General features: G+C 41.0%; 1 protein-coding gene and 1 non-coding gene across 2 annotated transcripts in view; one reads left to right on the forward strand and one right to left on the reverse strand.

The window, feature by feature from the left end:
- Window positions 1-1,967: 1,967 nt before the first annotated feature.
- LOC103362442 (roundabout homolog 2) overlaps window positions 1,968-26,685 on the forward strand; it is a 47,267-nt gene continuing 22,549 nt past the window's right edge. The window contains exons 1-8 of the mRNA XM_008288800.1: window positions 1,968-2,328; window positions 13,439-13,596; window positions 15,093-15,213; window positions 15,296-15,434; window positions 17,187-17,314; window positions 22,300-22,424; window positions 25,051-25,222; window positions 25,693-25,898. Of these exons, the coding sequence (XP_008287022.1) occupies window positions 1,968-2,328; window positions 13,439-13,596; window positions 15,093-15,213; window positions 15,296-15,434; window positions 17,187-17,314; window positions 22,300-22,424; window positions 25,051-25,222; window positions 25,693-25,898 (1,410 nt within the window). The remainder of the gene's footprint in view (window positions 2,329-13,438; window positions 13,597-15,092; window positions 15,214-15,295; window positions 15,435-17,186; window positions 17,315-22,299; window positions 22,425-25,050; window positions 25,223-25,692; window positions 25,899-26,685) is intronic.
- Window positions 14,078-14,149, reverse strand: trnap-agg (transfer RNA proline (anticodon AGG)). Its single transcript has one exon. It is a non-coding gene; the product is annotated as a tRNA-Pro (tRNA).

Here is a 26,685-nt window from a genome sequence, read left to right on the forward strand (position 1 = left end):
TTCACCAGCGGGACACCACTGGGCTGCAGAGGCTCACTTTATCAAAATCATTTTCCTGTGGATAAACACAGTTGAACGTGTCAATACGTACTCGCTGCGGTTCCATATATGTTGCAGATGCCATGAAATGTAATCTAAAAGAAAGCACATTATGGCATCTTAAAGGATTATCGCACAAGGCCAAGCATGACATGATTTACACGTGTTCTCTTTTGGTAAACAAAGTGTGTTTTTCCACATCAGGACCCGGTGGAGGTGCCGTGGCACATTTTAAGGGCTCGATTAGTATTCATGCACAGCCTGCATTAGTGTTCTGAGCTGTCCTGGCTTGTGACCCCGGGGTGTTAGCTGAGAGCGCTCAGATCGCTCTTTAGATGTTTACTTCAGGTTTATGCCATGATGGCGACTCCTGGATCAAATCAGCACATGAAAAGACATAAATCTGCTTACAGCTGAAAAGTGAGGGTTTATCCTGATGCCTCTGATTTAAGTATAATGTAATAGCAGGATGTGTGTCATTAGGTTACTCCTGACTGCTCCTCTGCAATGATAATGGAGGATTTTCATGCAGACTAGATTATGTGCTGAAAATAATGCCTCAGACAGGGCAGCACAATAATCAGTGGCACAGTGACCATTTCATTTTCTTTTCTTTTTTTTTTGCGTGAAAGTGAGGGAGAGACCATCTGTTCCTCAGAACCAAACTAAAAGCACACCGTTTTGAATTATTCATTTTTCTAACTGTAACACATTGTTAGAGACATTTGGTCGTGCTCTAAAAGCTTACCTTTAGGTTCTGAAGCTGCGCGCCTTTCGCTCACAGCCAAGCGAAAATAGTAATGGATCCCCAGAGTGAGGGAAATGGGAGTTATCTATATCCCTGTGCCTCGCTCATCCTCTCAAACTTGGGTCTTTTCTCCCCTTAAATGCAAAGATCTTCCTTGTCTTATTCTTGGCTTTCCACCTGCTATCATCTCTACATCTGCGCTGACAGAGAGATTGGCCATTACCATATCACATGGGTGATTACATCCTCGGTGCAGGTGGCGGATTCGGTAAAATACTCTCGACAGCTTACGCATATATATATATATATATATATGCTATGTTTTGCTATTTGCACAATATAGGAAACTGCAAATAAACGTCAGATTTATTCATTTATGTCAGATGCATAGGTTGTTGATGTGGGAGAATGTGATCCCTCACTTGGAATCGAGAGCCAAACTTTAAAGTGAGATTACCGATGATTTGCTGCTTCGCCAAACACAAATTCATCTCGCGTCTCGAAAGGAAGATACTCCCGCCTTTCAAATGACTTTGCTTTTGTCTGTCCGTCTTGCAAAGAGGTGATGCATTTTCACGAATGATAGATGGATGCCGTCTAGGGATCGACATATATGGGCTTTTTCGAGCCGATGCCGATTATTAGTGACCGAGAACGATAAGAAAAGCTGATATACATTAAATGTATTGATTTATCAGCATTTGATAGCAGGAGCCTGTCACTCATAACCGAGCTTCTTCATTAATATGGGTCACTATAATTGAATATGTAAAATAGAAATAGGAGTGATTCAATTAGGACGCTTTTCTCTGTTTATGTTGGATTAACTGAGATTGATCAGTGTGCGTCCTGCAGTTCTTCTCTGTTTTCTTAATCTTTCACTGTTCTTTCACTTCTATTGCCCACTAAGGTTCATATCTTAAGGCATTATTATTAATTATTGTTTCTGTTCCAGGATAATTTGTGGCTGCCTTCTAACCTACCCACTAGCCATTAGCCTTAGCCACCAGGAAAGAAGCTAATGTCCTGGTTTGTGGCAAAGGCTGGTGTTTCTTCTTCAGTTTTTGCAGTCTCCATTTGAGAGATATGTTAGAGATCACAACAGACAGAGAGTAGTGGCTGAATCAGACCTGAAGTAGCACATTTATTTGATCAACAATGCCAAAAATCGGCCAAGCTGATGATCCGTCAATCCCTTCATCTCTGCCTCACAGGTTCTCGGGCTCGGTTTGAAGACAGCGCACCCCGGATTGTGGAGGACCCCTCGGATTTGATCGTCTCCAAGGGGGAGCCTGCCACCCTCAACTGCAAGGCAGAGGGCCGACCCACTCCTGGGATCGAGTGGTACAAAGATGGCGAACGCGTGGAGACCGACAAGGACGATCCCCGTTCTCACCGGATGCTCCTGCCCAGCGGCTCCCTCTTCTTCCTGCGCATCGTGCACGGGCGGCGGAGCAAACCGGATGAGGGCGTCTACACCTGTGTGGCCCGCAACTACCTGGGGGAGGCCATTAGCCGCAACGCTTCGCTGGAAGTTGCCAGTAAGGCTTATTGATCACTGTCCTAAAAGTGTGAGCGTGTTCCTTTTTTGCACTCTGTCTTGATGTGTGTATACAAATGCTTTCTCAGTTGTGTCCCAGATCTTTTCGCAGCCGTCTGGCAGCTTTATGGAGGTCCGCTGGAGAGTTGGCTGTGCTTAAAAATAATGACATGAAACAACCAGACTGGGGGGAAGCAACCTCCGAAAAAGATGGTGGTGCAAGAGGAGATAAATTCAGTAAAAAGTAATGGCCTGTGGATTTGGTGCTATTTTTAGGCTACAGTGGTGACAATGATGCATTTTGTCTTCTAGTCTGCCAGTGTGTGTGTGTGTGTGTGTGTGTGTGTGTGTGTGTGTGTGTTCGATGTTTAATTACACTTTCAAAAGAGTCAACTCAGTAAATGTACTAATTTTGTTGCTGACCACTGTAGCAAACATTGACTATGTGGCAATATAATTAATCATTAATATGATTCCAATAGAAAAGAGGGGTAAATTCGAGTATTTTATTTCCTCTGGGTCTCTTTTCTGATCCCACGGTTGCGGAGAGTAAATGGACTATCTGGCATGGCGTGACTGTTTCTCATTAAGGAATAGATATTTTTTTGTTGGCGTCATGAAATCAAGCATCTTTTGCTCCTATTGATATTCAATCAGTTGGAGTTTTTCAAAGACTCAGCATCCCTGACTTCCCGTTACGTGATTTAAAAGTGATTGTAATGAATATTTGGCCGTATATTTCAAATTTGGGATATAGCTAACAGTGGAGTAATGCAGTACGTAGAGAGAGTTTATAAAATATGATTTGTTACAGACACATTGATTCAATTAGTTGATTGTTTTGATTATCCTTTTTCACTCTAAAATTCCAAATATCTTATGTTCCCTGCTCTTCAAATGCGAGAACATACTGCCTTTTCTTTGTTGTTGTTGGAAGTATTCAATTATTTTAATTTATTCCCAGTGATTCTGTAGTTTGGACAATTGCTGGGGCAAAACAAACATGGAGAAGGTATCTTAGTGTTTTCTAACTGCTTTTTAAAAACAATTATTTGCAAACCAAACAATTCATTTATGGAGAAAATAATCAGCGTATTAATCCTAAATAGGAAAAACCTATTAGTCACAGCCCCAAGCAAAACATAGTTCAAAGTGAGACACAACTCGACCAGCTGCAGCAGTGAAATCCTGCTTTTACATGCGTGTCCGACTACTAATAATGTAATATTTGATTATATGTGTAACTGAAAGGAACTTTTTTTCCTCACTGAGTACTTTTGCGTGTACTTGAGTATTATTACAGTGTGGTATTGTTGCTGAAGTAAAAATGAGGAATCCATATCTGGAGTGAAGAAGCTGAATCGATGCATCACTAATTCAACTCATCACCTCTGCTGCACAGGTTTGAGAGACACAAGATCAGTGCCAGTCAGGAGAGGAGAGGGACTGTTGTATTACTGAAAAGGATTTTGTTGGAGAACTGAAGGGTTGTGCTTCATGAACTGAGCTGCATGTTTCTTGCCTGAATTTCCCAAAAAAAGAAGAAATTACAAGTAGTCCAGTTCTTTTCCCTTTAAACTTCTCCCACTGTTTCTGCTTGACCTTCATGTCTGCATTACTAAAGATACTCGAAGGAAATTTACCTGCAGTTTGCTGGCATGATCAAAGGATGGTTCTAAATTAACTTCAACCTGCTGTAATTACTATTGAGCTAAATTTGTACCTTCCACCTCTGATGTAGAGATTCGGGGGAAACAGGGAGTTGTACAAAACAGTGCACATCGAAGCAAGGCTTTAAAGCACCTTCAGGCTTTCTGAAAAACAGAAATCCTTGAACAAGTTTGGTTGAAAGTAAACATAGAAATATACCAACTGGAAGAGGCATTTTCATACCTGCATGCAAGTAGCCACATTAATGGTAAATGTGAGCAAGTCGACATAAGTAGGCTATAAATAAATTCAGCAGACAACCACAGAGGAAGCACAGCAAGACAGAGCTGCAACTAATGATTGTTTGCCATCATTGAACGTCTGCCAATTATTTTTTCTCTTAGTCAATTTGCGTATAAAATGTCTATTATTACATTTTCCCCCCGAGTCCAAGGTGACGTCTTCTCATATCTTGTCTGGCAAGAGGATCGAATCCTCATATTTGAGCAACTGCAGCCAGTGAAATGTTGGGATTTTTACAGGTAACACAGATAATAAAGCACCACTGAGTAGTTGTGTTTGGACAGCCATGTTCAATTTTATAAAAACCAGCAAAGCCAACACAGCCACTGACCTGCACAGAACTTCTCTGCGGCAGCTAGATTGCCATCACATCACCCGAGAGCCGCCTCTCAACGTGCAGCGTCGAGATCACGACAGCGCGCGTGTATAGTTTTGTTTTTGTTTGTAGGCGTGTTGTCCGGCTGCAAAAGTCGGGGGGGGAGAGTGTGAGCTTCCTCGTATGTCGGTGAAAGTGCAGTGAAGTAAAAAAGCTCCCGCTAGGAGCTCGCGTCTATTATTTTTCCTCCTCGGTCCAGGACACGTGCCATTGTCTTCCCTCCTAATCGTGCCAGCGTGGCTCGGCCCTGGGCTGAACCGCGACTCTACTTGGCGCGAGGAAATGGATTAGTCATTGGGTTGATTAGGCGAAGGAGCATAACAGATTAGCAAGGTCGAATTGTCCTTGTTAAAAAACACAAAACAGCAATTTGAGCGTGGCCTTATCTTCCGCCATATTGAGGCTTCCTTACTGGCAGTGTGTGTATGTGTGTGTGTGTGTGTGTGTGTGTGTGTAAGTGCTCATGGCTGGCTGACCTCATCTGTAGCTCGTGTCCAAAAATAGAGGACAGCCTCCTCAGATATACTGTATATTAGGAGCCATAAGCGACTAATGCAGATATCCAAGCAGGGGGGGAAGATATAATGCTGTCATGTGGCCTCTTTTAAATTGTTGATAATAAAATTTAGCTTTGTGTGCTGCTGCAGATTACAGTGGAAGGGATGATTCACCTGCAGGCACTGAGTGACTAACAGTATTAATAAGTGCCTGTTTTTGTTCTAATCTCGCTGCCTGCAGCAAGCCGGGGCATATGCTAAGACAGCATGGTGGTGGTCTTAGACTTCCCCCCTCCCCTCTGCGTGAGCTTGTGCTGACTGTGGGGTAAATAGTGACCCAATTAGCTCTGGCAGGGAGGTGGGTGGGAGGGGGGGAGTGTGCAGTGTTAATGAGAGGCCAGTTTTAAGCTGGTGGTCTTGCAGAAATGTGTGGTGGCCGTGTGTGAGGCGTGGAGTCTGAGGAACAACAGGTGGGAAGGACTTTAAACTCCCACTGAGCTGTAATTAATACCGATGCATCTGTTCGACTCTTATGACTCAGAGTAAGGTCGCACGACTGCTGACACCGACCCGATTTAAGCCACATTTAATACCCAGTTATTGCCGATGAATGATGCATAGTGTATCGGGCTGCATGACTAAGGCTTTTATCTGCAGTGCACTAACCAGATAACTCTCAGTTTGGTGGCACTTTTGCTGGAGTTATCGGACAAACTGTGTTTATTCCGCTGAACTGCAGGGTGTTATGGGTAACCTCAGATCGCAGAGGCTTGCAGAAAGTCGGGTGCCAAGCAAGTTTGGCTCATGTTGGGAAGTTTTCTCTGTTTTTCCTTGAGGTCCAGAATGTTCTTTTCAGCACAGGGCTGTTATGTTCTGGTAGACGTTGGGAAAATAAATTAAGGGCACTTAACATTACCCATCTTGTCACGGTTCTTGTCCATTAGCATTGATAAATTCAAATCTTTCACATCTGCTTAACAAAAAATGTGTGTGTGTGTGTGTGGTTTGCTGACACTGGGGTGAGACTGATTTCCATTTTTATGTTTCTTAGACATTTTTTTTTTTTCACATTTGATGCTTCTCTCCAGTGGACACTATGGATGTATTAACCCTCCGAACCCCCAGATCAGCCTGTGGGTTTGAAAAGGTTGCTATCTTTAAAATATTGCCAAAATTACTTCATTTATCAGAGCCAGAAACTTTAAAAACAGAAAAAAGTCATCCATTTTTCAACTTTTCAATGGTGACATTCTATGAATACATTAACCCTCTAAACCCAGATATCCCACAGCAGGTTTGAAAGGCATCTTTTCATTAAATAAAATCTGAAAAATTACACCATTCTTGAGAGCCAAAAACTACAAAAATCAGTAAGGATCAACAGATTTTCAGTTTCCCTTGAAAGTCCTTGAACTAATCTTCTGTGACGTTGGAAAAAATTCAACACAACTACTCTTAAAATCGTGACATTTCATCAAAAGCACTTTTTCTACATGTCCTATTTTGTAATTCACCAAAAATCAACTGTTTGCAGTAACCACTCTCTGTATTAAACTACTAACTCTGTGCTCTGTAATGCAACCGTGAAGCCATGACTGACTCAGCTGCAATAGTCACATAACCAAAACTCTGGGACTTTTTGGCTGAAGTGCAGGCTGTGTTTACACAGAGCAGATAGGAGACAAGTATGGAAACAAATACATAATGTAAATAGTAAAATATCTATTGTATTTATCTAAAAGTGCCTGGTTCACAGCTTGCAGACATTTACTGTATGTCATTTCCCTGCTGTCTCCCCACATTTCCTGTCTTTGAGTGCTACGCACTGCCAAAAACAAACATTATAAAGTCTAAAAAATAAATTCTAAATGCAAGCATTGTTTAAGGTGCCACGACTCCCCAGTTTGTTACCAGATTGTTCCAGTGGTTAGTTGCGATATTGCTGCAACAACAACAAAAACAAACCTCCCCCAACCCAAATTGCCACCATTATTAGAGACCTTTGCGGAGTCTCTCTTGAAAAAAAACATCTGAATGAAGTATTTCCTGTTGGATGCTTGGAGCCTAACGCTACAGGCTTTTAACTGTGCAAAGACCAACACATCGTCATTGGCCTACAATGTTGGTCAGATCTCACTCTTCTAACCAACAACTACATCAATAAAATTGAAAAATGATGGTTGAATAATTCCTCCAAGCAAGTAAAATGCCTTGCAGAGAATAAATGAACACATATCAACCACATAGTGGGAATCCATGTGATGACTGACACTTGACTGACAGAAAAACAGCAACCCAATCGACCTAAATATCATTTAAGGTCTTACTCAAATGCCATCCTTGATGAAGTAAAAAACCAACTAAGGCTTTTGATTGGTCAGTTTTTCACCCTTTGACCTTCAGCCAGTAATGTCACAGCTTTGCCTATCGATTAAAGGGAGTGTAAACCCAGACACAACAGCAATGTTTTCAGATTAAGTTAAAAAATTCGCCTCACATAGCATCATTTCCCTGTGGGTGCTCACCATTTCTGGGACCTCAGGAGAATCGCTGCCTATGCTTTCTGTTATGAATTCTTTATCCATGACGGTTTCATATTTGTAAAACCTCTCCGGAGTCTAGAAAAGACTTTTCTTTTTATGGCGTCATCATTATGTGGGTTGCCCAACGTAGAAACAAATGTCCAAAACTTTTTGAGCTCATGTGGCAGGCAAACAATTTTCATTTTAGTGATCAGGTGCCATGTTGAAGCTCCGTTTCCAGCTCTCCTTAGTACATCCACGGTGCATGTTTTACCCCCCAGTGTAAAAACACACACACAGCCTTGTTTAAACCACCCACATGTGTATGTTTGCTTGTGTGCAGCCTGGAGAAGCATAATTCCAGCTTTACCGACATGTGTTATCCTTTTTTCTGAGAGCTTTTTTGGAAATGAATAATGTTTGAACATAACCTCTCATACCTCCGTTGGATTAATGTGATCAAACTGATTCTGCTGCCTGCAGCCCTAAAAAGCTCCGAGGCTTAAAACAGCATGTTTTGTTCGAGGTAGACATGGAGCCAAGTCAGAGGCTGACATGAACAATCCTTATTTTCTACATGATGTGCAGCAGTGTTTATTAAGCGACTAATTTGCATCGCTGCTTGTCACCAAACTGTAATATTTGTTGCATCTGTTTCTGCTATCCGTGGGCACTTCTTCAGATCGTCCTGTAGTAGAGGTGTGATCACACCGGTCCGTTTAAAGTGTGAGAAGCTGAGTTCCTGCATCTTGTATAAAAAAAGCTCCAAGAAAAGGAAAGACACCTGTAGCAGATTACTGGAAGTCCTGCTTATAATTCACAGAAGACAGAAGAAATAAAGGTACAGTATGTGGAGAAAATCTAGCATGAACTAATGCTGACTTCACCTCTGAGTCATGAGGTTTGCATCAAAACACAATTCCTGAGAATGATTCAACTTAGATAGATTTCGTTGCTCAAAAAGCAGTCCCCATTTGCAGCACATTTGCAGTTTAAATAATATTTTTTATGCTCAGATGCATTTTATGCACCCCAGGGTCCACAAGTTATGTTGTGTTTTTTTTTTTGTATAGCTGCCATCGCGTCCTTCTAGAGTACCTCGTAGTAAGGAGCCTGCTTTGCTCAGAAATGCCAGGAGCAGTCATTATTCCCACTGTTTTTCTCTTTGCTTTTTTTTTTCTTTTTTTTTTACTGTAGGCTGCCACTAACCGGCTGTTGAAAAACCAGAATAATGAGACAGTGGGAGTGGACTGAAATCCATTCCCCACCATTCTTCCAAACTGCTTTTTTTTTTTTTTTGCCTTAAAAAGAAAACAAGAAGGAGGGAGGAAAACAGTGGTTGGTGTCTATTTCAAAATCATGAATGTGAATCCCTGCCTGTCTCAGCGAGGAGACGGTCACATGATGCGACAGGATTAGAATAAAGTAGGACAAATAAAAAACAAAAGTTGCTTAAAAGGCTTTTGGAGCCAGATGTTCCTACTCCTGATGAGGGATTATGAAGGAATCAAAGTTCCGGTTGCGGCTTCTTTCTCGGCTTCTTCTTCTGCTTTATGTTCTCTTCAAGAATCTGCAGGTGTATATATATTATCCCTAACGTGTAGTTTAGAGCGCATGAAAGCTGTCAGGCTAAACGTCGGCTGTGCAAATCACCGCTGCTGTGTTTTATGCGAGTCCCGTCAAGGCTTACTGGTGCCGTAAAATGTTGTCTTCGTGCGTTTGTAATTGAAACATCATCACATGTTTTGGAAGTGGAGGAATTTATGGCCGAGGCTTTCTCATAAAGGCTGTTTGCCCTGAAGTGCCTTCTCATCCGCTGTCGACACAATCAGACAATGGGTGGATTAAAGCAATCTCTCTTCTCTGTAGGCAATGCCTCCATTAGCTATGACAGGGCAGTATCATGGCAATGGGATTAGACCACCTCCCTAACGGGTTTACTGCTCTCTGAAATAAAAGAACAACAGGAACCAGGCAGCAGAGTCGCCTCACACTCTCCAAAATGTGCACTTCCTCCGGCCTTTAACCTCTCCGTCCTACCTGTCAGCTATGAAAACACAGAGCCAGGTATCTGTTCCCACATCTGTCTGGCCCACACTGTCTTCTTTCCACACTCACTGTCACCTCATGTTTAGCACAAAAGCTTTTTCTTCCCCCCCTCCCCGTTCTGTCTGTCTGTCTGTCTGTCACACTCGCCTATCTTCCTGTGAACTGTTAATCAGCCCTGTACGTGCAGCAGGAAAATGCAAATGCAATACCTAGCCACCATGAATCTCTTTCCCTCTCTATGTTAATTTCTCCAAAAACACTAACAGATGGCCTCACTGAGGAGTTTAGCTCATGTCTGCTGAACCACATAATATAGAGATAAATATCACTTAAAAATCAAGTGATGAATATTCTCGGGGAGATTAAATCTCCTAATCTGTATATCCCTGAAATATTAAAGTTGTGAAAATGAACGGGTTGCTTTCGGAAAAAGAAATAATGATGAAACCGCCCAAAGTCATTTAGGGCCTGCTCCTGTTATTGTTTAAGCTCACAGGATGTGCCTTGGGGGTAATATGAGGATTTGTGGGTCAAGCCGCGGATGCCCTGCAGTAACCGCTCAGCCTATCTGAGTGAGGACGGACAGAAGTGGGAGCCTGGTTTGGGGGATTACTCTGCAGTCGTATTATGTCTGAGGAGTCAAGTTAGGGACAGTAGCCCCTCGGGAGGGAGGGGGGGAGTCTGTCTCTCTGTTTCTGAGGAGATTGGGGCGATCCGGTGGCGGCGGCGTCATCACGTAAACATCCGTGGGAAACTCCGTTGGGCGTGGCAGACTTTAAAGTTGGGGAAAAAAAAAAAAAGGCAAGGATCACATTAACTAGAACGCAGCTTCAAAGAAAATTTTCGGAGGCTTGTGTTGCAGTGTTTGGGGGTAGTGATGTCAGGAATATATTCTGCTCTCTGGCATGTGTTTCAACCCTCAAATGTCCCACTTTCTGAGAGTCTGTGCTCGGGGACTCCGGGATTCAAATGCCTAAGGTGTGTGTGTGTGCATGTGCGTGGGTTGTCTGTGTGTGTGTGTGTTCACATCTATGTGTGTGTGTGTGTGTGTGTGCAGTTCAGGGATTAGCTCCCTGCCCATAACTTTTTCACTTCAGTCACCATGGCTGTGAAACAAAGGTCTCTGCGCGCCCATCTAACCAGGCCTTACAGAGCAAGGTCTAAAAATAATGCAGTGCTTTCAATTAGCCCTTCAGCTCTGCAAAGCATTTGAAACAGGCAGCCAAGTGAACAGGGTCGGGCTGATTTGGTGAACAGACCTCTGGGAGGAGTGTGAGTGCCTTTATTGGTTTTAGTCCACCCATGTCTCAGCTATTGCTCCTGCAAAGGCTCCTTAACTGTCCTGTTTTAGGAGGATTTCTTTTTTTTTTTTTTTGGTTTGGTCTGTTGACACATAATCACCTGCTCTGAGATGTATTACACCCCAATTAATAATTAAAATATCACTGCGGCCTAATGAGAAATTTAATGATGTTAAAGAGGCTAGAAGACTTCTCACTTCTGTTTATCAGATGTTACAGCATTTAGGGAAAAAAAATCCAATTTCTCCACTCAGTTTGAAGGGTAAATTTCCACTTCATTTCAATTCAATTGAGTTCAGTTATATCACGAACTGGGTTATAGCAGCAGGTTGATAAGGTAAATGGACTGACCGATGTTCATTTTAGACCTGAGTGGAAACTCACAGCATCGCTATGTTTTGGAATATTTATCACCATTTACCCGAGACTTAAAACTTATAGTTGTTTTAGCTGACGTGACTTGAACACCGGGACCATGTCAACTGAAATGCTGTTTTTAGAGCTGATCCTGATTCAGATTATTAGTAATCATGGGGACTCAATAACCAATATTTGGAACTAATATACTTTTTTATTGTCAAAATGTGCATTAACATTGGGCTCTTAAGGGTTTCAGAAATACCTTTAATACAGTGGAAAGAGTTTTTAACTGACCTTCTGAGATTTTCAAATATTTCTAGTCATTTAATTTCAAGAAAAAGCCATTGTTAGTTCATAGAAAAGGGGAACAAATGTGGAGGTTATGTGTTCCCAACTTAAGCCATCAAGACTTACTGAAAACATCTCCAATGGTTTTGGCCATGATCATTTTCTCTAAGGCACATTTGGCTGCAGTTACTGGAGTGTAAACTTGCCTAAACCAAATGAAATGCAGGACTGAACTGCTATCATTACCCTGAGCTTTACTGTAGTTCTTATTTCTCCATTTCTTAACCTACCTTGAGTTTGGAATTGACACCAGGATGCTATCATAAGCCTGTTAGCTGTCTTTAAAACTGCACAATTCTGATTTATCCAACAAATTCAGTCAGAAACGTCAAGGGAGTTTTGAATTTGGACACATTTTTCCATTGCAGTAATAGCAGAATTTGAATTTATCCACTCTGCTGATTTATTTTTAAAATAATGAATCAGATGTTTAATGTTATAGTTTTGCTCCTATCAGGATTTAATGTGTTTCTAAAAACATCATAATTAGTTGTGCAATGTTGTTTCATACTTTCATTGAATAAACAACACATTAACCATGATGTTTATGAGTGTTATGGATTTTCATCATTAAAACAAACCCTGTTGGAGGAGGTTATGACTCACAGGTCTCTCAGCCAATGGGATGAACTCGCTGGCTGCTCTGCTGCCGACCAGTTGGATGAAGAATTGGTGGGCAACGCCAGAGCGAACTAAGCGCTTCACTTGTTGACCTTTTGGTTTTGGCAAGGCTAATAAAAAGACACAACACTTGACTTCAGTGACCGTATGATTGAGAGGAGTTTAAAGGGGGCATCAGATTGCAGATTTGCAGAAAAGCAGATGGTATCTTTCATCTTTGTATCACTGAAATATTCATGAAATTGTAAAAGGAGATTGTATTGATTGATTATGCTGGAATAAAACACTTTGGTTGTGAAAAAAAAAACGCCTCTAGGCTTTAGCTACAGGATGTGGTCCAACGAGAAGCCGTTTTTTTTTTTGGTGTGTATGTGAGCCTGTCAGCATCTGAGTATGAGCTTCCATTGCACAGGAGGTCTCATGAGAAGGCTCGGTTCACGGTTCACACTGAGGCTTTCATCTGTCAATCATAGCAAAAGATTAGAAGATATCAAAGGTCGCCGTGTCAAACTTCTCATCCTGTCGTCATCCGCAGGGTGGCCGGAGCTCAAACTTCAGCGCTGACAGGCTTTAGCTCGCCCGGAGTCAGAGCTGTGCTGCACATTTGTAAGATAGTGATTTGAATCAGAGACAAAATCCTTTCATTAATGCAGAGACCATTTTTTCTCCCTCACACATGGGCTAAATTATGAATGCGCTGTTATGTGTTTACTCCATGTTGGACTGAGTGATGTGCATTATTCATCGGCTGTGACAGGAGAGACAGCAGAGTAGGACGCAGGCCTGGGAAAACATTAAAACCAAGTACAGTCTAACAAGGACGCTGCTGCGGATTTGGGCGGTCATGCAAACACAATAATCGAGTCTCTCTCAATAAGATGTTTGAAGACAACCTCCAGCAGGAAGGCAGTTCGCCCAGGAAGATGTGGTGCAGTCTAAATTATTTTCAGGACAAATTGGTGGTTCATTTGATGATGCTGGTCGCATATGTGTGTGTGTGTTTGTGCTCCTGGTCGCCAGTCTGCAGGTCTGTTACAGACAGGCCTTCTGAACCTAATTAGATTTCTCTCTGTTTTCTTCCCAGTCCTGAGAGATGATTTCCGTCAGGCCCCCAGCGACGTGGTGGTGGCTGCCGGGGAGCCTGCCGTGCTGGAGTGTATTCCTCCACGTGGTCACCCTGAGCCCACCGTGTCCTGGAAACGCAACAACGCCCGAGTCAGCACCAAGGATGACCGCATCTCTGTGAGTTCAACCACAAACTGCTCTGGCTCCATCCTCACAGGTTGTGCCACCACGTTGTGTTGAATTGTAGCGGCGATCCAAACATTATGTGTGAAGTGGTGCACAAAACAACCACAGAACCTACATTTGATGTCATTTTTTCATAATAAAATATCATATTCTTCTATGAAAAGATTGGAAAAATGTAGTTTTTCTAACTGTAAAAGCAGACATAGGTTGATTTCTAATTCGATGCATGTGGAGGTGTTCTGTATTTTTCTCACTATCAGTAAATCCAGTGAAAAGACTGAAACCAACAATGAACCTATCGATCAGTAGCATCTTTGTATCTGAAGCCTGATAACTGACTTCTCTCTGCCATTGAGGCATTGTTGCTCAGAAACTGTTTATTGTTATTGATCTTATATGCTCAAGGGAAAATTCTCTTTTTCAAATGTGACAGGAAACTGCAGCCACACTGAACCAGTAACGTCTCACAGGTGGGCTCGTCCGGGATTTGAACCCGGGACCTCTCGCACCCTAAGCGAGAATCATACCCCTAGACCAACGAGCCCCACAATTAACCCATTTATTGGTTTATTTTAATCCTAATGTTTATGCATACAAGACTTAAATTAGTCCAAATCCATGGATTGCTCCTATTTGAGTTTTTTCTTCTTTTTCTACTATGTATTCACAGCTAGTTTTCTAAGATTCTCTTCTTTATATCAGCATCAAAAGAGGTTTGAGAAATAAGAAAGTATCCAGACATGGACTCATTTTTTAGAAAGTCTGTTATCTGTCAGTAAAATAAATGCACAGTATTGTTTTTTATTTTTGTGGCCAAACAAAAGCTGAAATAAAAAATGATTTGGACATGTCTGAAACTAAATGTAAGCCTTAATGGAAAGACTCTGGTTTTCTGTTTCTGTCCTTTAGGATTTATAAATGTTCCCATACTTAACAGTAAAGGAGAAATTGAATGTACGAGTAGAATAGGCACTCATTTAGACTGACAATAGTTCTAATAGCCATCATTTACCTTGGTATGCTTTGGACCGGAAAATGTCTCCGTCGCTTTTGTCATGTTCTCTCATGTGTGTAAAACCAACAGTTGGATGCAATTTCTTGTAGTTAAAAGGTATTTTCATAAATATGATAAAGGATATTGTTTATATCGCTGTTAAAAGCAGCAGTGGCAGAATCGTAACTGTAAAAATCGTCTATTGCAAGTAGAAATCCTGGGTTAAAAACAGATGTCAAGTAAAAAATGTATCATAACAACATGTAGTAAAAATATCAAGTATAAGTACATGAGAGCATCCCACCAGTACACAGAAGTATACTACAGTGACTTTGCCTATGAAGCTTTAATGATTCATACCAGTGCGAGCATTCGGAAAATGGATTTTTCCATTAAAGGCTGAGGTGATAGCCTTGAGTTGCATCTATCTGCTGTCTTTAATCAGGAGACGCTGAAGACTAATCTCTGGAGCTGTCACTGTGTTGTTTTTCAGATGCGTGGGGGCAAACTGATGATCTCTCACACCAGGAAGAGCGATGCTGGCATGTACGTTTGTGTGGGCACTAATATGGTTGGAGAGAGGGACAGCGATCCTGCAGAGCTGGTGGTGTACGGTGAGCTCCGGATTATTTATGCAGTGAAATCCTTCGAGCAGCAATGAAGTGTTTAAACAAAGGGCCTCGTCTCCTACCGCAGAGCGCCCGGTGCTGGTGCGACGGCCGGTGAACCAGGTGGTCATGGAGGAAGAGACCGTCGACTTCCTGTGCGAGGTGCACGGGGATCCGCCCCCGACTGTGCGGTGGAGGCGAGAGGAAGGAGAGCTTCCCCGCGGGAGGTGAGAGTGATGGATGCGAGCCCCGACCAATAGAGAGACAGACTGGTGACGCACATACAGGCTGAATCAGGAATTCAGCCTTTGCCAGTCTTGTCTTGGGTTATTAGCACATGTGACCCAGAAAACATATGTGGAGGAAGTGTTCATTAATTCATGTCTTTTTTTTATCAGTCTGCGAATAAAAACACATAACCGGAAAGAGGATTCATTAGCAGGCACCATCCTCCTGTGACCAGCCTCGTCCTTTTTTTTTTCTATATTATTATTACAAGTCACATTAAGCTAAGCCTATTAAATAATTACATTTTTCCAGTTTACAAAATTATATCAAACTTAATGCACAGAACTAATGGCTTGTGCAGTGCAGACAAGAATTATGTAGATGAAAAATGCTGTTTTACTTTATTTTCGGCTAACGAGATCGTGTTAATTAAATTTGGACCGAGCTCCGCCAGCTGTTATTTGTCTTTACGCTAAGCTGGTCGGCATTGGCTTCACAGTTTCCGCACAGACTTTCTTGTTGAGAGTTAGATGAGTAGATTGAAAACACTCTCAGGTCTGTATGCTAAATTTGTTGGTTTGAGATAGCAGCTGCTAACTGGGTGTGTTAGCTTAGCATAAAGGCTACATGAGGGAAAAACCTGAATCTGGTGTAATTTAATTAATCAACACTGGCAAGGTGGTTTAAAAAGCACATTTTGTTGGCTTCTGACCTTATGTAGAATATACAGCAATATGTCAGCTTCGTCTATCAGTGGTGTGTGAATGTGGACCTTTAATTATCTGATTAAATTTGTATTTAACTGATATATATAGATGGGAATTATGAACAGGATGTGATACTCAAATTGTATCATCAATACTTTGGCTGACATGACTATGAAATGTAGTTTTAAAATAATCTACCTTAAACTTAGTGATCGCTAGAGAAACCTTGTATACAGATATTAGTCTTGGTAGTGAAATTATACAGTGCTGCAGCCACAGACTTGTAAGATTAATTAGAACCCTTACTTATAAATGTCTTGACAAAACCTGCACAAAATATCGAGCAAAGCAAAGTCCTGTTGACTGCAGTGTAGGAGTTTGTTTACTTTGAGAACAGGTTATTGTAATGATGAAAATTTCATGCACTTATTGTTTTTCATGTTTGGAAAGAGCTTTTCTGTCTTTCATCTCTGACTTATCTTTAATCTAGTGTTTCTTCTGTCTCTTTCTTCTGTGGCTTACTGAACGACACCATGAATCAAAGTGAATTAAACCGATTTAACTCACTCTATGCCTTACCTGGACAAAGGCAGCAGACTTTTTTTTATTTCTTTTTACATTTTGTCTGTAGTGTTTGGTAATTTAAATAACTCTGCTCTACAAAGTCCATCTTAACTTCACGTTTAATCTACTGCGAGATAAAATGCAGTTATTTTCCCCGAGTAACAAGTGAAAAATCCTTCATTGTGCTAACATAATCTTGCTTGTTTCTAATTGATTTTCAACTGTTTCAAGAATTTTCCTGGAGCCCGTGACAGTATCTAAGACAGATTAGGTGCATTGTTCCCCTTGTTTCAAGATAATGCCACCTGATTGTAAAAAACAAACCCTGTGCAGGTTGATTGACAAGGAAAGGAATGACATTATCTTGTACCACTGGCAGCCCTTTTTTTCCCCCCACTTTGTGCAGATTAGCACGGTGATTTTTTTTTTTGCTACGCTTCCCTGTTAGATCTTTCATTATCTCTGTTTTGTCATTCCCAGGTTTGAAATCCGCAACGGCAACAGCCTCCGTTTGTTCCGCGTGAAAGAGCAGGATGAAGGGACCTATACCTGCACATCTGAGAACAGTGTGGGCAAGACAGAGGCCTCGGCCATGTTGCAGGTCCACGGTAAGAAACACATCATGCATATTGTATAGGAGCACACACATACTTTGGCATGCATAAAAAGAAAGCTCTCAGTCCAAAAGCCATGTTCATGCATAAGGTAGCTCAAAGTCACATGGCAGCAGAATCATACAAAAGCCTGCTTCCACTTCATGTCCAAAGCTCGGTCTGTTTTTTGTATCAGTGCATCTTTGTGAGTCCCTTTCCAGCGGTGCCGCCAGGAGCTTATGCTAAACCGTATGGATTACGCCATTTGACAGATGTTTGGTAGATGTGTGCTTTAACTCACTGCCAGAGAGCAGTCCCAGTATTAATAAGACATGACTTTTCCTCTCTCTTCCTGTCTCTTTATCTCCCTCCTCCCTTCGCCTCTCTTCCTCTGTGCCCATTTTTTTTTTCATTCTTTCTGTGTCTTGGTTTAAATAGTCTCAGACGACTTTATCCACTAATGCTTTTATCAGAGTAAATGAAATCCAAACCGAACCAGTTTTCTATTCACTCTTTTCTCTCTTTTTTTCCCCCCCAGCTTTTCTTTTTTTTTCCTTCTCGCTTTTTTAGTAGCTCAGCGTTTCATCCATCTCATTAATTTTCCATCTCTCTCCATCATGTTTCAAACCCTATCATCATTCCAGTTGGCCCGTTCTGTAAGTTCACTTTCCATCTAATTCTTTTCTTTAAAAAAAAAATAATAAAAAAGGCATTTGTGTTCCTCATTTATTGAGGAAAAAAAAAAATTGCTGTTTTCTGTACGATATTGTTAATGGTTTCTAAAAGCAACAATCAATGCCTAATGGTGTAAGTAAGTTCCTCCATTAGATTCTGACATGTTGACAGCACGCCTGTTGCTGCAGTGAGGCATTAAGTAAGCCTCAGACACACTGACTTAATGTACATCAGATTAAGGACTCCCATCAAACACACATCTGCTGTATTGAGGAGTGTGTCAGGATAATGGGGCGCGATGTAAATCCTTCTCTCATTTGCAGCTACACTCGTTCAAAATGCGGCTGATAGACTTTTAATTAGAACTAAAGTGAAATCTTCGTAAATAAGAATGTGATTGGACCTCATGTTACATTACAGACCATTTAACCAGAAACTATATTCTTGTATTGATTACTGCTGTTACTGGAGCCGTTTTCATTCACGTGAACATGTGCTTTTACATAATGAAACATAGGTTTGTTATTAAAGGGGCATTCCAGCCTTTAAGGGACTGAAAGGGAAAAAAATGATGCAGGAAAGGCTGTAGTTTTCAACAACTCCAAAACAATGGATCCTACATTTCCCATAATGCCACTCTTCCACCCATGAATGGTAAACAGCTTCATCAGGTCAGATTAACTGACATCGCCATGATATAATCAGGGTTGTTTTCTCAGATAAAGCTCCTACAGAGCATCATAAGTTAGTAAATAAACTTCATGTGTGGTGCCTTTCGAAACCTTTTGTAAATAATTTTTAGTTTAAATTCATTCAGCATATGTGAGCTGAAGTCATCGTAAAACTATCCGAGTTCACTTAAGTGGACTTGAGAAAACCAGTTCAGTAAACTTAAGATATTAAGTTGAATCAAATAGTCACATAGACAGTGTTACAGACAGACTTTCCTCCCTTTGAAATATTCTACGTTTAAAGACTTTCCTCTTCGTTCAACATTAAGAAATAATATCCTCACCTCTTACAGCCATTTGTGACCAGAGTCCGTACAAAGACAATCTGTGAAGCTGCTTTTGGTAACAGTAAGATGAATTATAAGTCTACAGATGTAGGGCTGAATTTAATCTCTGTCATGCTTAGAATAGTTTTATAGTTATTGAATTATGAAAAGAAACAAGCCCGACTTAATGCAACAAGATTTAAAAACACACACAAAAGAACATCAGAAAGAGTCTCCAGGGAGTTTTAACTGTGTAACAAGCATCTTGGGCATTCTGCGTACATGTCAGCTTTGTTTCTTATAAACTTAATTTATTGAATGTTGTGAATTCTCAGCTGCTAAATGAGAAAAGAGGAGCTGATTAGACTCCTTTATGAGGTTTTACAGTGTGGAATTGCAGATATTACTCAAACATAGAGATAAAAACTTAATATAAGAGACGAACATACACAGAAAAGATGATAGCAGAGAGTAAAATAGGAATTTGAAGTAAACATCAAACATTAGAAGTAGCACAAACAAGAAAAGCAGAAGAGGAGGAATGACCCTCAAAGTTATAGATGTAGCTGTATAGCAGTTGTTGTTGTTGTTGTTGTTGTTGTTGTAGCAGTAGTTGTTGTACTAGTAGTGTCTTTCTTGTTGGTTCTACTTGTACAATGTTGAAAAGATAGTCATATATTTCTCTAACAAGAAAAACTTATCTGACATAGAGAGAGAGAAAAAAATCAATTTTTCAAGAGTGTTGTGGCTGAACTAGAAAATGATAACAGCAAGTTACTGTTATGCTCTTCTACAAAGGCAAAACATGAACACATTCTGTCCAGAAAATAGTCCTCATTATCCAAGAGAAAGCACGCATCCACTCAGATGGAGTATTCAAACACAGGTCTGATCAGATAATGTCCAAAAAACAAGAGATAAGCAGTAACGTCCGCCGAGAGTGATAATCCTTCCCACTGTTGGCACCATTTTTTTTTTATCAACAATTCTCTAATTGGGAAAGAAAGCCAAGTCCCCATACCGCAATAAAAATATCCTCTCTCCCAGACAGGATATTTTACACCAGCTGCCACACTTCTAACTACCAACTACACTAACAGCATTAAGCAGATAACTAAAATATGTCAAAAATCTATCGCAAATTCATAAATCACTAAACAAAACTGCCGGTAATTGTCACATAAAAAGATTTCATCCTGGAAACAGCCTAAAGTGACACCTTGATGACATTCTGGGAGCTGAAAAACACCAAATAAATGAGATAAATCTAATCCTCTATGTGACTAACACCTCAGATTTGTTTAAAGGATTTATAGCATCTGAAGACAAGGGGAATTTCACAAAAACATCACGGCAACACTTTGATGTTGATGAAACTGTGTGATGTCTTCTGTGGCTGGAACATGCTCTCAGTGCGAATATTAAGACACGACACAGATGACTCAGCTCCCTCGTGTATCGAGCCAAATGTGCGTTTGCGTGCTTTTCTCTCTCTGTGTGTGTAGTGCATGTTTTCGCTGCGCAGAGAGGATTTGTAGAAAGGATGAGTCGAGGCTATAGAAGCTTCTCATTTGGCGGGAAGTGAGAGCCAATTATTCAGGCTGGAGGTGGAAGCCAGTGGTCAGTGTAAATCTCCAGAGGATGTGATGATGTGGATAACACAGTGATCTGACCTGAGCTGGAAATTGGCAGCTCTTGCTTAGACCTTTTCCCAAAATAACTGAGTAAATGTCATCTGGACGGTGCTGGCTTGTGCCATGATGGGCTCTGTGTGTTTTTTCTTTTTTTTTTCTTCTTCTTCAGAGGACATGGAGGTGATTTCTCTCATTAAAGATGAGAGGACGATGAGAGCGTAGCGATACATCAAAAAGCCCAGAAGGTTAAAGTGGCAACTCTTAAATCTCGCTTGCTAATGAGTCCTGTATCGATCAAAATTAGGGTTAACGGCAGGTGGTGGAAGGTAACTAAATACATTTATCCAGGATCTCTACTGTACTTTACCTTCGTATTTCCATGTTGCGGCATTTTATGCCTCTGCTCCATCAAATACACTTTTCACTTCACTACATTTATCCAGCAGCTTCATGTGAGCTGTTCTGAATTCTCCTCTGAGAGCCACATTAATCATCTGATGACGGTGCAGATTTGTGAGGTCTCGCCCCTCCAAAGGGCCGGACCAAGCTGGTGCATCTCTACAACGATTTAGCAACGTCATAGATCACAATATGTCACTCATAGGAGGCGTTTCTCTGCAGAAAAAGAACTTTTGCTTATGAAACTCTAAGTATATTTTGCAAAAGATAAGATAAGATAAGATAAGATAAGATAAGATAAGATAAGATAAGATAGAACTTTATTAATCCCCAAGAAAATTGTGCCAGGTATTGCTTTTAAAACCCAATTACATAACATGAGAATCAATGTCGTGGCTAATAGAAAATCAATAAGATATAAATATGGTACGTTACAGAAAATAGAAACAAGTGAGCTCAAATAAGACTATATGATAGAAAATAAGAAGTCATACTGGCAGTGATTCTTAGGTAGAAAATTAATATTAACTATGATATTGAAATATTACACATCCATCCATCCATTATCTATACACCGCTTAATCCTCACTAGGGTCACAGGGGAGCTGGAGCATGATAAAGAAATATTGCACCTGAAAAATAAGAAAAATGGCACCTGAAGTATTACATACCATGAAAAAAATATTGCACATGCAATTTAAAGATCATTTAAATAGAGATTTTAAACATGAAAATGAAATATGTGTTGAGGTTGACATATTGCGCATGGAATTGAGGCATTACACATTACACTGACATACTGTACATGATCATAAGGAAATATTGCACATAATACTGATATTGCAGTAACTATTGAGAAAAGTCATATTGTAAATGACATTAATATTATTTTTCAAATGTCAAGATGTTTCAGTTGTCCCCCCTGCAGAAGGAGCTGGAGTTACATAGTTGGTAATACTGTTGTTGCTTTGCTCAAGTTGTATTTTTGGATTGTTGTGTTTTATTTAAACCAGTAAAAAATCATCTCCATCTTTACTGAAGAAGACTAAAAGCATTCGGTTTGTTGAAAATAGTGTGCAGCACAAAGTGAATCAGCAAGTAAACTACAGACGACCTTTCGCTGTGTGTGCGCGCTCTTATGCAAAGCGAGGAACTATTGTTGCTGCAGAGCTGGCATCTTAAAATGGTTTCGGAATCGCAGCAAAATACAGTAGCTCAGTGTAGTGGGGTTAATTAAAACATCAGGAAACATAGAATTTTTATTATGTGGTCACTGTCCTTTTTCCGTCCTCCAGTTCCACCCCAGATCGCCACGAAGCCCCGAGACCAGATCGCCACCCAGGGGAGGAGCATCACCTTCCAATGCGGCACCACAGGAAACCCTCCACCTGCCATCTTCTGGCAGAAAGAGGGCAGCCAGGTAGGAGGCAGAGCACGAGACGTCCTCAAAGTGAACACTGAATTCCTGCTCGTTTGTCGCAGTAATGAGTGAACACGAATACATTTGCTCCCTAACAAATCTCAGCTTGTTAATTATGTGTGGATTCTTTAAAAAACTTTCACCGATGCTGTATTATTTATCATATCAATAAGCGTAGTTTCACACCTCCGTTGTTTTAAAGGCGAGAATGACTCACCGCAACATGAGCAGGTTTTGTCAAATTTAATCATACTTTTTCTAACACCTTTTTTTTATTTTTATGTTTTGATTTTTTTTTTTGTTTTGGTTGCCTACACTCGTCAAGACACATTTTTTCCAGGCGAAATAGGCGGCAGGCGAACGAGAGAGTGCAGCGCATTTGCATTTGGCTCAGAGATATGAGTACCGACAAAGTGTTGGAAGATAGTGCGTTGGTGAGAAATGTTTTCTCCTGTTTCGTGGCCGCAGTGCACGGATGGTGAGAGGTGGGGAGAGATGAAAAAGTAGAATAGAAAGAAAGGAGGGCTTGCAGGAAGTACACCAGGTGTGGAAACTGCTTCTTCAGGGCAAACCCTGCAGACAAACACTGCCCTCCTTCCACTTTTCATCCCCAACTATAAATACCGTGTTGCTCAACAGAAGTTGGGATCACAGACTTCTCTGAGGAGAAGCTTCAGATCTTTTCAGAAGGTTGTCGGGGAGCAAACGGGAGGTTGGGCTGCAGATTTTGTGAATAAGCTTGGGTCTGCAGGATGGTTGAGGCATGGCTTGGCTGTTTGTGGAGCTTTTTGCTGTATTTGGGGGATTATCTGTAGCCTTATAACCTTGGTCCCTCCACTGAAGTCTAAGCCTCTTAGAGGAATGAAATGGATGACTGAATGGATTGATGCATCCCTTCCCCCTTGTTCACATCCATCTCACTTACAGAAAAACAGGATGGAGCAACCATGAAACGTCTGGTCGTGGATATCATCCCCACCAAAACAACACAATCTTTTCCAGTTCTTACCTTTCTTATTTTGAAGTTTGCGGTTGGAGTTGCACAACGGATTTGTATGTAAACATGTGAAGTGAAGGGTCATGTAGCTGCAACAAGTAGTCAGTTAATCAATGAAGAGATCAAAACTGACCCTTTGAAACTCCAAATCCACCGGAGGGTTTGAAAAGCATGTTACGTTTAAAAAAAACAAAACAAAAAAAACACTGCCAATATTACACCGTTTATCAGAGCCAGAAACTGGAAACACTGATAGAAGGTTCTGATGATGCTTGAACTAACTATGAATGTGTGAAAGAGAATCACCAAATCTAAACCTACATTTGTGATATTTAATGAAAATCGCATTTTTTTTTACATGTCACGATTCACATAGCTGAGACTGTAACGGTCTCATAGCAAAAATTCTGGGACAATTCAGCTGAACTGGGTTGAACTGCAGGTTGTGTACAAAGCAAATAGGAAACAAGTATGGAAAAAACTTTAAAACGTAAGTAGTTAACACTGAAAAGGCCACGCGTATGATATGTGACACGTGAGTTTTTGAGACCTCTGTATTTTTTTGGAAAACCTGATGTATGCAATCAGACACATTCAGTGCACACACAATCCACCATAGATTGTAATTCATGCACCAAAAACGCCGGATGTAGCAAAAATGGTGCAAATGAGAACTTGTATCATTTTTGCTGAAAAATTGCTATTTAAATTTATTTTAAAATTTGTCAAAAGGTTCAATAAACACTCAAATAAACAACAACAAAAAAATTTTTCTGGTAGTTATTTCATGATTCAGGCTTTACAGGGTTAAATATCTGTAGAATGTAGAGTCACCATTACTTTTTCCATTATTGGTAACACATACAGACACTTGGAAAACATTTTACATGTTGTTCCATGTACTTTTTTTTTTCTTTTCTTTTTTCCTTTATTTTTTTTAAAGTACTTATGGCATTAGAACTTTTCTGCAGCAAAGACATGTTTGAGATGTCTGAATTTCTAGCCATTATTATACCATTTCCATAGAAGTGCAGGAACGAGAAACTGCTACGAAATAAGAGGGTAAACTGATTAGTAGATCAGGACTTAGTTAACAATGTAAACCAATTATTAATTGTTCAACTTATTGTGAATCAACAATAGCGATCAAAGACTGGTGGCAATGAGAAACCTTAGCGAGTGAAATGTTTTTAACCATGTCAGGTTAGCGTGTTAGCATGCTACATTTGCTTAATTGGCACATTTTTTGGCGAGTACAGCTGGGGGCGATGGGAAAGCCATTTGTTTTGCATGTATTTGATCCTAAATGAAAGAGCTGGACAAACTGAAAATTTGACCCCATGGTGGTGGGCGATGAGAATTGAGAGGTTCATGAAAGTTGAAATAATTCTTCCCGCTTTGACATGAATATCTGAACCAAATGTTTAAAAATCTCCAAAGTTTGTTGCATCCATTAGCTTTTTTTTTTTAGTGCAATTTGAATTTCTTTGTGTTTTGGATCATTTGAAGGCTGAAAAGTGCAACACAACATTTCCTGCTCTTATGTTCTCCTTTTAAAGCCTTTTAACAAAAATCACCTGAATAATAAGTAGGATTTAGGATATAAACTTCCTGCTTTGTTGTGTTTAGATGCTGCTGTTTCCCGGCCAGCCGCCGTCTCAGTCCGGCCGCTACTCCGTCTCCATGAGCGGAGAGCTGACCATCACCGACGTCCACCCAGAGGACTCCGGCTTCTACATCTGTCAGGCCATCAGCGTGGCGGGAAGCGTGCTGACCAAGGCGCTGCTGGAGGTGGAAGGAGGTAAGGCTTCAATCCGCGCAGTCACGTTTAAAGCCTGGGAGAGGTTTTATTATTTATTCTGTACCATCAGCTAATGAGGGGGAAACATTAATTACTTAGTAGGTGCACAACAATGAGGCTCATAAAGACGGAGAAAGTGCACAGTTAGAGACCTCATGCTGGATGAGCAATGAATTTAAGGCTTAATATTCATCCTCGGGCGGCTTGTAAGCACCAGATTTAAGCTTCTTTTTTTTTTTTTTTGCTCTTTATGCAGCCTATTGTTTTCTGCCTGCTAAGCATCTCAAGTATTTTTACCCTTTGCACTCTAACGGCTGGCAACTTTAGAGCCGTATTTTCTGCAGGCTTTTTGTGCGCCTTCCAAGTAGGTTTTTTTCTTCCCTCCACTTTTCTCCACCGTATAGCTAATTAGAATAAAGATGACCCACTCTAACAGAACATCCTTGCTTCCTCTCCTCTCAAACTGTTAGGTCCTTCGGGTCGCGTCCCGCCTATCATTCGCCAGGGCCCGGCCAATCAGACGGTGTCTCGGGGTGCGACGGCACAGCTGCATTGCCGCGTAATTGGAGGCACCTCAGTCAAGATTTCTTGGGAGAAGGACGGAGACACAATTCAAGGAAATAAACCCCGACTGACCTTGATGGAGAACGGCACGTTGCAAATCACAGACGTAAAGGTGTGTGTCTGCGTGGTTGGGTGGGTGGGAAGACATTAAAAGATGCGTTTTAAAAGGTTAAAAAGAAGAAAACCCTGACTGATAACTGTCCTCGTGTGATCCCTGACCTTCCGTCACCTTCTCGGCAGCCCACGTCGTAGCGTATTCTTTCTCTCATTTCCATCAGAAATTCCATTTTCGTTTGTAAAATTAATGTGAGACCGCGTTTCAAAGACCAATCTCTCCGAGGCAGCGCGTATCTCTCCAGCGCAATTATGTGCTCATGCGGTGTGTAATTGTAATGTTAATGAAGGTGCTTGTTTGTAAATGCTAATGTGCTCTGCTTTTGATGGAGGAGCAGTCGGAAGACCCTTTGTGCTGTAACCCCACCTGGAGGTCAGCGAGCGCTGGCAGGACGGAGCAAAAAGAAAAAAACAAAAAAAAAACCAACAAAACAAAACAGGAGCATCATTTTCGTTATTTGACCGGTGATAGATGATTAATCATCTGACCGGCTTTTAATTAAATCTCCTGGCCGGACTGTTCACTTCCTCCCTCATCCTGTTTCTCAGCAGTGGTGCTCGGCAAAAACTTGGAGCATTAAGATTTGGTCCAGTGCACCGCTGAGGCGAGGGAAATCTGCCATGCCAATGTGCTCAATGGAACAGAAGAGATGCATTAGTGTGGCATCAAGGGGTTGACAAAGAAAAAAAAAAAGAGGGGAAATGGAGATGACGAGTGACGGACTAAAAATATTTACCCTCCTGATGCCCCTGCCCGCCATCAATATTTTAGCTGTAGCTGGAGT

Source organism: Stegastes partitus, unplaced genomic scaffold, assembly GCF_000690725.1.
Source record: "Stegastes partitus isolate 25-593 unplaced genomic scaffold, Stegastes_partitus-1.0.2 Scaffold574, whole genome shotgun sequence".
NCBI lineage: Eukaryota > Metazoa > Chordata > Actinopteri > Pomacentridae > Stegastes > Stegastes partitus.